The sequence below is a fragment of the Larimichthys crocea genome, chromosome XIII (genome assembly GCF_000972845.2).
Source record: "Larimichthys crocea isolate SSNF chromosome XIII, L_crocea_2.0, whole genome shotgun sequence".
In the NCBI taxonomy this organism is placed as follows: domain Eukaryota; kingdom Metazoa; phylum Chordata; class Actinopteri; family Sciaenidae; genus Larimichthys; species Larimichthys crocea.
Genome location: NC_040023.1, coordinates 43880808 through 43893663, shown reverse-complemented (window position 1 = coordinate 43893663; position 12856 = coordinate 43880808). Strand labels below are relative to the sequence as shown.

The 12856-nt window shown below is 38.8% G+C and overlaps 1 protein-coding gene across 5 annotated transcripts in view; it reads left to right on the top strand.

The window, feature by feature from the left end:
* ripor2 (RHO family interacting cell polarization regulator 2) overlaps positions 1 to 3621 on the top strand; it is a 63823-nt gene extending 60202 nt beyond the window's left edge. For all 5 annotated transcript variants that reach the window (XM_019270786.2, XM_019270784.2, XM_019270785.2 and 2 more), the window contains exons 19-22: positions 109 to 311; positions 431 to 514; positions 742 to 832; positions 932 to 3621. In XM_019270786.2, the coding sequence (XP_019126331.1) occupies positions 109 to 311; positions 431 to 514; positions 742 to 832; positions 932 to 1032 (479 nt within the window). In that variant the 3' untranslated portion in view covers positions 1033 to 3621. The remainder of the gene's footprint in view (positions 1 to 108; positions 312 to 430; positions 515 to 741; positions 833 to 931) is intronic.
* Positions 3622 to 12856: the final 9235 nt, after the last annotated feature.

Below are 12856 nucleotides of genomic sequence, written 5' to 3'. Positions count from 1 at the left end.
AATACACATAAGAAAAATATACATATGTGCAACAATATCAACAGACAATAGAAACTGTTGATTGATGTTTAAACTTTCGATGCATGTCTGTGTTTGTGTCGTACTCAGATATGTTCACAGAGGCTCTGTACCATGGAGATTCTTCTCAGCGTCTAGCAGAGCTGGAGGAGGTGCCTGTGTCGTCCCTATGGCCTAGAAACAGCACTTTGAGAGCTCTGGCCTCCCTGCTCACTGCAGAGGACCCTCAGGTCAACAAGGCAGCAGCTGACTACCTCTCCTCTGCAACGTCACACGGCCACTTCAGGACCAGAGTGAGTAGTGCTGAGAGTATGGTTGAGAAGTGTGTGTGTGTGTGTGTGTGTGTGTGTGTGTGTGTGTGTGTGTGTGTGTGTGTGTTTTGACCTGTTTGAATGTTTCTATATGTTTACAGGCAGTGGAGTGGTACACCCAGGCACTGTCAGAGGCTGGAGGTCATAGCCAGAGGGCCGCCTGCTCAGCTCTCAGCTGTCTGCAGGTCAGTGGCCTCTATACTCAGATAAATAGCCTTCCTGTATTTATGAAATGATATATACTATCTTAGTGTGATAGCATATATCATTTCATTAATTCATTTCAACTGTATGAAATATTTTATTGCTTTTTAGTTTTGAGTCTTGTCATGCAGTCATGTGAGAGTTGATCTTATGTGCTATGATGGTTAGTTATATAATATACAGTACCACTGTGTCTTTCTGTCTGTAGGCAGTAGAAAGTATCAGGGCAGTAGTAGCACTGTGTGATTCAGCTGATGAAGAGCTTCGCCACGTCGCCATAGAAACCCTGCTCACATTCGGTGAGTAACAGTTTTATGGATTTTTATTTTATACACAGTGAACTGAAACCTGCACACGGTTGCAGTGTTCATATATATCGCTATCTGTGTTTGTGGCAGGTGAGGAGGGGCGGCTGGCATATGAACAGCTGGACACGGTGCCGGGGGACATCATCCATCTGGGGACGCGCCGAGGAAACGCCGTCACCACTGCCTTCTGAGCCTCTGTGCCACCGCAAAAAAAAAAATCACAAATGACATTTCAGCCCAAACTCCAAGGACAGCCCCATCAGCTTAACCCCTCAATACACACCTCACAGGTTGTTCATGACTGATCTGCTTTCCGGCACAGACTAAAGGATCTCCACACCGCCACATTAGATCACCATTTTTACTGATACTGCCTCCTAAAAAGGAATTAACACCAAACAAACCGTCTTAACCATGAAGACACACAACCTCCACAAACACACACACGCATAGGCACTCCTCGTTCCTCCATCATCTCCACTTTTACACACACCACTGCACTCCCCATCTTCCTCTCCCTGCTTTTCTGAGCCAGGCAGACCGGTCATGTTGATTTGAACTGGAGAATTTTACAAGACACAAAACCGCTGAAAGCTGCTCCAGAGACCGGTGGAACTAGAAATTGAGCAATGCATCTTCACACAACCTCAACAAGCTCTCCTCCATCGCACACAACCCTTGTATCACTTACTCACTTATGATAATCATCTTGATTGTTACACAGTTGTGTCACGTAGTATACTAACTATGATCTTTGTATAATCACTGTCTCTCACATGTTTTAGTTGGTGGTTTTGCTTTAGAAATGTTTTCTGGCGCTATTGGAAGACTTGCACTGTTGTAGGCATATACATATGGCATATTTTACACAGCCTGTGTAATATATGTTTAAATTTAAAAGATATTTTAAGTTCTGTTTTCTTTCCATTTTGAGTTTCAGGGATTCTTGTAGGGCTGAAAGACGTCTGTGTGTGTGTGTGTGTGTGTGTGTGTGTGTGTGTGTGTCTGTTGTGGCAGAGAGGACCATGAACACGTTTGGTTTCAGAGCTCAAGTTTACAGGAGTTTACAGTCTTGAACAGATTTTTGACCTCAGCTGTCCTTAATTGGAGGGAAAAAGGAAAAAACTGAAGGGTTGCGGTGAAATATGTCAGCACAGTGCCCACAGTTTACTCACCCAGCAGTTTATATCAGAGTTTTCTCAGTTGAACAAGTGCAATTTTTTCCTGTACATACGTGACTCTTTGCACCGAGCTGACGCGAGAAGACGTTCATTAAAGTCAGCCTTGACCATTTGAGCCTTGATATGGTCGAGCAGGCAGGTTCCACAAATACACTCTTTTGTAAATGTATTTTTCCTAGCACGTACGGAGCCAGTCGAGGGCAATAAATTGGTGGTTTCAGGACGGTGATGGTGCACTTTCTCAATAACTGTACAGAGAGGAGGATCCTTTGGGCTGAGTAAAGGCTACCTGTACATTCATACTGTATGTGAGCTAATGGCACGATTAGAAATGAAGCTTTTTTTTGTATGAGGAGCTGCAGAATGAAGTGTTCTGTTTAGTATGTCTCTGGTCTGTTTAATTTCCCTGCATCCTAACTGTAACATGGGGAAAACTGACCCGAGGTCAGCCCCTAATTCCAACTTTTCTCATTGTAACTGTACTACTGAGTCTTGTGCTCTTGCACGGCGACAAAACTCACACTTGCTCACACATCTTATTTATTATTTACTCCTTGTAATTCTAATATTCTTTGGAGTTATACTGTTATAGTGCAGATGGCATTGTTATGTAAATGAATTGTATATTTATGTTCTATTTTGGAGCAGGTGTAGTATTTGAAATATTGTTTATCGTTTAAAAAAGGCCTCTATGTTATCACCATGCAAATGATTTCATGCTTAACTATAATTGGAGTTTATTTTGAATGAATTATACTAGATAAATTATTATTTTGGAGAAAATTAAGATTTGCTAATAGTATTATAGATTTCTTTTCCCTAAGCGTGACGGGACATTATATATTAGAAATATGACTTTATGACTTAGATGATATACTGCAACCAAAGGAAAAGTTCATTTTAAAGGGTCTTTTAATAAGAGCTCATCATTCATTAAGGAGAATGTATTTTCAACACAACGTTTGCATTTTGGCCAGAATACTCAGACTTATCTTTAGAAGCACAAATTCAAAATAAGACAAACCCATCATATATGAATCTTGTCATTTGGTTCTAACTGCACAGTCCAAAAGCCATAATGATTTCAAAACAAGTGGTAATATTTTTATGAAATGTATTTTTTTCTTTTGTATTATAATCTGTAAATGTGTGAAGTTGTTACTAAAAGACGCCGTTAAGTTTTTTTTTTCTATACATCCTTTTGCAAAACATGGTCCATATTTTAAGTAACACTTTTATTTCTTCCATGATGTGAATAGCATTACAGTATTTTGGTAAAGTTTCTAATTCATCCACTCATTCAGTTTTTTTTTTTTGATTGAGATACTTTCTTTTTTTTACAAACTTGCAGTTGACCAAGTTGATTCGTTGGCTGTTGAATTCCTGATCATCACAAACTACGAGCTGTCAAAGTGTTACACAGCTTGAATTATCTAGAGGTTTGAAGAATAACTCGGTACACTTTAATGAAATTGATCTTCATCTTTGTGGTCAATAGCTTCTTTACTGATCCACTTAGTTGCGTACTACTATTATCCATTGTCAGTATTTCCTCTGCTCATCTAAAGTTGCAATAAAGTTTATTTTTGCATAATTAAACCTACATCATTTCTGTTGTTTTTTTTTATTACTGAACTGAAAGTCTTTCGTTGTGTTCGTGGATTAAATTTCAATTCTTTTGCATGTTTTTAACATTACACCTGCAATAGAAAAATATATGATTAATTTCCTCTCCATTTCAATGGACATGAAAAAATGGTGTGAGATGGACACAGTGTATCATTGTATCCATCCATCCATTATCTGTAACTGCTAATAAATATAATAAAGCACCTCATCAAACATGGAGAAAACTTCAGGGTGGAGAACTGCACAGTGTTGCCAAAAAGTGATTACCTGCCAGAATCTAACTTCCGGCCGCGGGAGCACGCACAGCTGCCCGCAAAACCGTCTACTTTGACTGAAATTGACTTGAATTATCATATCTTTATTGAGAACCCACCAATAGCCTAAATCATATTAATGACAGTCTAATTTCCAAAGATGGGGCTACACAAAGTCATCAGACATACCAAGCACAGAGACACGTAATTGCCGTTATGTGATAAACGTTAAACTTTCGAAGCTGTAATTAGGCCTACGTTATAACGCAGTTGTGTGTATCTGCATATTATGATGTTTAATCCAGAGAAAAGCAGATGTTTTGCGCTACCACTCAACAGGCTGCTGTGCGCGCCCCCTCGGCCGGAAGTCAGATTCTGGCAGACAATCACTTTTTGGCACGACACCGACTTCTACAACACCAGCGTCGTCGTCATCTCAATGAGTACGGCACGACCGCCGATAACTTTAGGCAATATATACATTGTTAGTAGGTTAACAGTACTCATCCTTGCTCACTAATTTTACCTAATTAGCAAGTTAGCACCGTACTCAGTCACATCTGTCAATGCTTTGTTCAGTGGTGACTACGAGACAGAATGTTGGTTGTGATGTTGAAAATGACACAGCCCAAATAATACTTTGTTGTACAGGTTTGTACAGTTATTCTATAAATATTTGAGCACTTTAAAAAAGTATTTGTGTAAAAATCTTTTGAATGGGTTTGATTGCTTTCTTTTCACATGATTAATATCGAATGAAGTTGAAAAAAGGTATCGAATGAAGTACTCAATTGGTATCGGTATCGTGTTAAGGGTACTGGTATCAGTATTGGTATCGAAAATTTTTAAACAATACCCAGCCCTATGTAAGACTGCTCTTGGAGTAATTGACTGTGAGGCCCAGCTGGTTCACATGTCCAAGGAGCACAGCAGAAGGAATTACCAATACAGCCCATGCATGCTGCTATATTATAAGCCCTAACAACGAGATCATTGGTCAGCCAGCACTGAGGACGGGGACAATGTGGAGTCATCAATTAACCTATGAAGTATATGTCTTTGGACTGTGGGAGGAAGCCGGAGTACCCGGTGAGAACCCACGCAGACATGCTACATGCAAACTCCACTCAAAAAGGCCCCAGAAAGGTATATCTAACGTTATTGTGATATCAATAATATAGTTATAAAACGGCAACATGGGGAATTTATGGTTTTAGTCTATAACATGTGATCACAATCAAAGTTATTTAATCCTAGAAAATAATACAAGTAATAACCACTGTGGTCAATGACAAGACATTGTCAGCTAGTAAAGATTTGGGAAGAAACCAGTTATTAGCTATTCCTCTGTCAAGAGATCAGTCATAGATGACAAGTCAGAGGTGGAGAATTTGTCAGATGTAGATTATCCCAGTAGATATTCCACCCCAGCAGCGTGACAGTTTGAGTTTATTCTGTTTCCTGTTTTATTTTGTAGTTCTACCCTGTCCTTGTCTTGTCTAATTTTACTTCCTGCCTTGTTTTCCCGCCTGCGTTTGATTCTGTACCTGTTCCTGATTAGTTTTACCTGGTGTCCTTTGTTTCCTTTTCTGTTCGTTATAGTGTATAGAGTGTGTCTGTCCTCTTTGTCTACTCTGTATCTGCACACTCCTATTGTTGCTGAAGCTTGCCTCTGTTCCCAGTTTGGTTCATGATTTTGGTTATTGCATTTTCGTTTTTGTTTTTTTCTGGACCACCAGCTGCTTCTTAGTATGTTTTTCTACCCTGCTCCTGTGCTGTTTTGTATTCATCCCTCAAGTGATTTGTTATTAAAGTTAGCTTTTGTGTACATATCTGTGCCTGCATTTGGGTCCAGCAGAGTTGGGAGGATACAGACCAGCAGAGCAGTCATGACAATAGTGAACCGCAGCATGTGCAGAGAGACAGAAGACATGTCAAGAAATGATTCGATGGTGAGCCAGGAGCAGTTGATGGTCATGCTGTGGGATCCAAAGGGTGTGAGCATAAACATCAATGTAGGAATCCTGCTGTGGAACAACCAGGTCGTGAGGAGCCAGGATCTGATCTCAATGCATGCTACCAAGTGACAAAACCATGACATGAACCAGTAAAGAGGTGCCTCAGCATCAATTACCAGAGGACATGGGAAGGTGTGTGTTGTGAAGTGCCATTAAACACCTGCCGGAGAAGGAAAAAAAGAGAGGCGATACGTGGCTGTCACATGACCAAGAATTGTGTGAGTACAGCTCAAAGATGGGTGGGGTCGCAAATTATAAGCTGCTACTAAATGAGCATCTGAACCAGGAAGTGGACAGTTCGGATGCTGATGCATTTTACTGATCTTGCTTCAGCCAACAACTGTGAACGTGAGTACACCGAGAAAGAATCTGATGCAGTTCCATGAGTTTTGCATGACTTTGTTTCAGTCATACTAGACCAAGAGTGGCACCAATGTCCAACAACAGAAAAAAGAGAGATAGTCTACAGAGGGTGTACTGTGCCTGATGTCATAAAATTTGTTCAGGGTTTTACAAAGTTATCCATATAATTTTAGCTCTTTAGTGGAGAATCTGTTTGGAGGCATTTTATCCAAAACAATTATTGTGACAGATCCAGCGGATTTAGTATTTAAGAAGCTTTGTGTTAACTCAACATCACTGAGGGTAAAGTATCTCACAGAACAGTGGACCATGTTACATAAATTAAAATGTTCATTTATTGAATTGAACTCCAAACCTATTGGTAAAACAAGAACAGATACTGCATGGTAGGGACTAGTGTGTAGGATTTCGAGGCAAACTGTAAATAGAGTCCCCTCAGTGTCACACACTGAAGTGTCAGTGTGTCTTTTCTTGAGCGTCTATAGTTTCTGAGAGCTTCACAAACATGCTGCCACAGAGGAAGAACGTAGTGACAGCTTCATCTGCACAGCCGAGTTCCTCTGGACTGTCATCTTCTTCTGGTTGGTGATGCTCTGTTTTGGTTCCTGTAATCTTAATGAAGCAAAAATCTAAATTTTGTGTGTGAATCGCTCTTAGTCTGGCCCCTCTCCTGAGACCAGTTTGCTTTGGGACACCCGACCAGGATGACTCCAACAACAACACAGGTCCCAGGGTCACAGGAACACGCAAACCTCTCCACCACGATAAGGTAGCGATTCTTGGAGAGGAAAGTTTATTGTTTTTAATGTTACATTACATTACATTACATTTTACTACATTACATTACATTTTACTACAATACATTACTATATTACATTTTACTACATTACATTACACTACATTTTACTACATTACATTACTATATTACATTTTACTACATTACATTACATTACTATATTACATTTTACTACATTACATTACATTACATTACATTTTACTACATTACATTAATATATTAGATTATATTAAATTTTTTTTACATTACATTATATTACATTATATTTTTTAAAATTACATAATATTACATTACTAGAAGCCATCGTCCTTATCTGAAGAACTGAAGAGGGAGTCTTCGCCTTCGTCTGAAGAGCCTGAAACAGGGACGTCTTCGTCTTCGTTTTCATCAGAAGAGGTGGAGCCCTCGTCTTCATCCGAAGGGATGAAGTCGAGGTCACCATCCTCTCCGTCAGAAGAGGCAGAGCTCTCAGCTTCACCCGAAGAGAAGAAGTCGAGGTCACCATCCTCTCCGTCAGAAGAGATGGAGCCCTCGTCTTCATCTGAGAAAGATTAAGTCGGGGTCACCATGCTCTCCGTCAGAAAAAATGGAGCCCTCGTCTTCATCCCATGGAATGAAGAAAAGGACACCTGCCACGAAGGCGAGGACATCTGCAGGAAAATGTTAAAAGAAAAGTTGAGTTATAAAGTTCAGTTATAAAGTTATAAAGTTGTGAATAGTTAAAAATAGTACTACATCAAAATACTTAACTTAAATTGCACTCTGTCATAACGTTGTGTGTGAGAAATGAGGGAATATCTCTCACATGCAAATATCTCTCATGAGTAATACGTGTTCACAAGTCACAGCGTCCATGCAAGACGACATCACTTATTTACGAAGGTGATGATGAAAACACATCAAACGGCTCACACACACACACACACACACACACCACCACCACCACAGTGGTACCATGGACCGTGCACCATCAACATGCAATAACCTTATTACAAAAATATCAATTTGGTTCAGTGCAACAAGTTGTCTTGCCCAGTCTTCCTACAAGCACAAACATGATGACTGAATCGCAAACAAGACGAAGCAGAGACAAAACAGACGACATCAAATCAATTCAAATCAAATCAATTTTATTTGTATAGCCCAAAGTCACAAAGTACATTTGCCTCAGAGGGCTTTACAATCTGTACAGGGAGTGACACCCTCTGTCCTTAGACCCTCGGTTCGAGTGAGGATAAATTTGCCCACAAAAAACCTTTAACAGGGAAAAAAGGTGGAAGAAACCTCAGGAAGAGCCACAGAGGAGGGATCCCTCTCCCAGGACGGACAGACGTGCAATAGATGTCACGTGTACAGGACAAATCAACACAAACACATTGTACAATGACTGATAAAATGACAATGAATTATAATGAATGATAAAAATGATTACAGTAATAGATATGGTAGTAATAATGACAGTAATAATATATGTAGTGGGCGTCATGCAGGATCACAGCAGCAGCCACGATCCACGAGAACCTGCTGGACGACAGAGCACAGAAACTCCGGGGACATCACACGCCTACCGAACAAGACGTGACCGAACAGAGGCATTGCAGAAGAAATTTTAAAACCGTATGACAAAGATAAAAGGTTTACACAAAAATCTAGGCCAACCTCTGACACATGATGTAAAAAAACAGGATTTGCACTTAATGAAAAAGGGAAAAACCGCACATGCTCAAATCTATTATAACACTGGTTACTGCTCATATTAACAATACACTTTGACTAAGTTAAATTAGTTTCAGGCTGTGGGCCAAGCAAACACACAGGGACATTTTCTTTAACACAGACCCACCATGTAATACATCATTCACTTCATATCACTCCACCATTGTTAACAATCACTCATATTACAGGTGTACTATAAAATATAGTTCCTCTTTTAACTAAAGGAACAGATTACAAATAGTTATCAATGATTAAATCAAACCGAGAAAAATCATCTAATCTCACAAATAAATCTCATTTCACACTATTGTTTACAATATATTTTAGTTTTGTCCCTAAAAATGATTCATTAGGGGGGATCTTTAAACGACAACAGCTCTGTGTACATTTAAAACAGGTGAGCTCTGATTACGCATGCGCGTTCAGGCGTTACCTGCTAAAAGTTCAATCGTCTCCATGGTGATAAAAAAATGTACATTCGATGCGTTTTATGAAAAACGGCCCAGTCGCCATCTTGACTTTAAAATATTTTTCCACGCAAAATCGACAAAATGAATACAAATATATATATTAGAATAAAAACGTCAGTACTTTGCTGCACTGTTGTTAAGATGTTTCACACATTTCCCAACTAACAACACGTTCACACCGAGTATGAGCCAATCTGTATCCCAAAACATTTTCCAACTCGTCTACTTTTAAATTACACAGGTTATGCTCACATGTTAGAATAAGAATAAGAATGTATTGATTTAAGTGTCTTACCCAAAGGATGGACCAGCTCAGGCAGGTCCGGCTCCGGCAGGTCTTCAAACAGCAGGTCCCTCGGAGGGGCGGGCGGTCCGGAAGGAGGCATCTTTCCCGCAGGTGTTTTCTCTTCCTTCGGCCTTTTTCTCCTTCTCCTCCTCATTTTTCTTCTGCTCCTTCTGGTGCTTCTCCTTCTTCTACTGCCAACTGTAATTAAAGCAGAAAAATCCTTCACTTTCTGCTTTTTCTCCTTCCTCTCCTACTCCTTCTCATTCTTCTCCTTTTTCTCCTGCTCCTTCTCCTTCTTCTCCTCCTTCTTCTCCTCTCGGTTGTCCGGTACAGGTTTTCCAAGCGGTCAGTTTTTGCAGCAGGTCGACTCCGGGTCAAGTTCACGTGCAAAGTGAGAACGTGCGAAAGGTCAGCAGGCCTTATATATGACCTCGTCTGCACGTGACCGTTCTATTTCCATGGTTACTGCTGACGCACGCGCATATACGTGTGCGTGTGTGCGCGTTAAAGATGCGCTAAATGATGACTTTCTGATTTTTATTGTTTCCACAGCTGTGATGTGAATGAATCTGAAATGTATGAAGCCCCAGAGGCCTGAAGGATGATATTTTATATTGTCCAGCCAAAGTCATGACTTGTACAGACAGCGAGCAATATGTTTACTTGTTCTTACAACATGTATATGTTTCTATCACTGGATAATTGCTCAAATAAGATCATAGGCAAGGCAATAACTTCAGCACATACATATCTTGAAAATTAAACATGTACAGTCAGTAAATCTTATTCTCTTGATGTTTGTGCAGGCAGCTATTTTTCGGTTTTCTGATGTTTTTGTCTGGCCCCATCATCTCTTTTATGGTGTTCATTTTTTAAGATGTAAGTGTGAAGAGTGACTTCTGATTTTACTCTCAGTTATTAATATTTTTAAAATAAATATCTCACAACCTCATTTTACTTTTCTACTTCTTTTTTTTTTGTTACATTTTTTAATTAACTTGTCATATTATCCCTCTCTACTCCACCTTCCAACTTTCCCCATGCTTGTATGATTATGTGATGAGCATGTCTATGTATGCCTACAACAAATCCTGGACCAGTACTTATTCTAGGGCTGGTCCAGGGTTCATTGTGTGGGTCCAGGATTCGAACCGGGAACCTTTTTGCTGGGAGTTGACAGCCTAAATTCAAAACATTTCTGGTAACTAAGATGAGAGTGAAGTTGCGGAAAAGTGGCCAGAGATTACAAAGCTGCTTCCTGTAAACAATAAAAGATAAAACGTCAATCAACTTCATCAAATCAATCCACAACTTTTCACTTCACATTAATGTCATCACTTCCATTACTGAAAAATGTTCATCGCTTCACTTCTTTCAAATTTTCACTTATTTTTTATTACCTCCTGCCTTAAGGTAACTTTCCTTAAATGATAAATGGCAGTTTTCGTTTTGTGAATGATGAATGTGAGATGAATAAAATGTTTCCATCATATCACGGCTGTTTTAGTCAAATCACTTGATCATTTTTTTACACCTCTTTGTTTTTATTCACCTGCATTTTCATCACATCTTGTTTTTTTTTCACTTTTTTCATTTTTCTTGCTTCCACCCCACATAAAAAATATTCACTTTATCTGTGATAATCTGAATAACCTATGTGATTAATAAGATTCTTTGTTCACTGTAAAAATGTGTAGTGTAGATTTGTCAAACTATGACAAAGACTGTAAAATATGCCATATTAAGACATTATATGTTACATTATACTGTATATAGGACATGACATTTTAAGAGAATTTCTACAGAATAAAGTAGTATTTTAAATGACAGTTAATTTTACAGTACAACGCTGGCAAAATCTTTATTTTAGATGACTTTCAAATATTTTTAGGTTAATAATATGGCAAAACACAATTTCTTTGATGTCTAAATACTGTAAAATACAGAATAAAACACCAACCTTAAACTTGAAATCAACAGTACTAATACCCTTTTACTGTAATATTAGACCATATTTATTATGGTAAAATTCTGGTAACTACAGCTTCCAGTTTTTTACCGTAAAAACAAGTGGCAATATGGTGAATTATGAAATATAACGCCGACCTTAAACGTCAAATTAACAGTACTAATATCCTTTTAACACAATATTGGAAAATGTGAAAATTCTGGCAACCACAGCTACCAGTTTTTTACTGTAAAAACAACAGTTTACGTTTAATGTAGAATGTAACGTAGAGCCCCTCCTCTTATGTTTTTCTGACTCTTAGCAATGCAGCATACATACTGTATGTAGCATAAGCATTTCCAATCTCAAATGTGCTCTGAGAAAAATCATTATATACTCTCATATTTATGTTATCCAACTTGTTAATTGATTTTCAGTTGAGCATGGAGCAGAGCACATGACAGAATGCAAAGAGGTGAAATTAACTTGTCTCAGGCAATTGGCATTTAGAAAAACATTAATGCTTTATTCCTTGGGACACACTGACTGATGTAATGTGATGCAACACATTCAGATTTGCCCCCAAACCCCTTAGAAAACTGTTATGTGCTGAAACGTTGTTGGCCTTGAGGCTGAAATCTGGAGATACGCCCGACTGTTTCTAATCCATTTACTAAATGAGCATACCAGTGTGCCAGTGTGCGTGTGTGTGGGTGTGTATGCTTACTTGAAAGATTAACCAGTTTTACACGTTGCATCCCTGTGGAATACAAAATTTAGGGAGTCATTTCATCCTTACATGTAACTCCCTCTTTGAACCGCATGAGGGAGACATTGTCTGCTGTTGGTTTTTGTGGCATCAGACGAAGTCCAGCTGTGTGCTGGTGTTTCTAATGCACCAATTTCTCCAACTTGTTAGGGGAACAACTAGAGGAAATATGAACCCGCATGGTTTGTTTGAGGGACAAAAGGTTTTCACGGAGAACTCCTTGCATTCGTTTTTTTTTTTTCCGCCTACTCATATTGGTTTACAGTATAAGACAATATGATGAGTGTCAAAAATCACACTGACGTATTTGAAAGTCAAATTAGCACAGCTCTCTGCTCTGTATTATTATTATTATTATTATTATAGAAAAAAGTACATTATTTGTCTTTCCTCTTTCAGTGTTTATTTTCCTGACAACAGGCTTCAATACTTACGTATTTCAAAAATTCCCATATATTAAGTTGTTACATAAATTAGCATACACATAAAAAACTATATTAAAATAAACTATAAAATATTAATAATCAAACACAACTAATAAAACCAAATGAACGGCTGGGGACCTCGCCGGAACCTTTCTCGTAT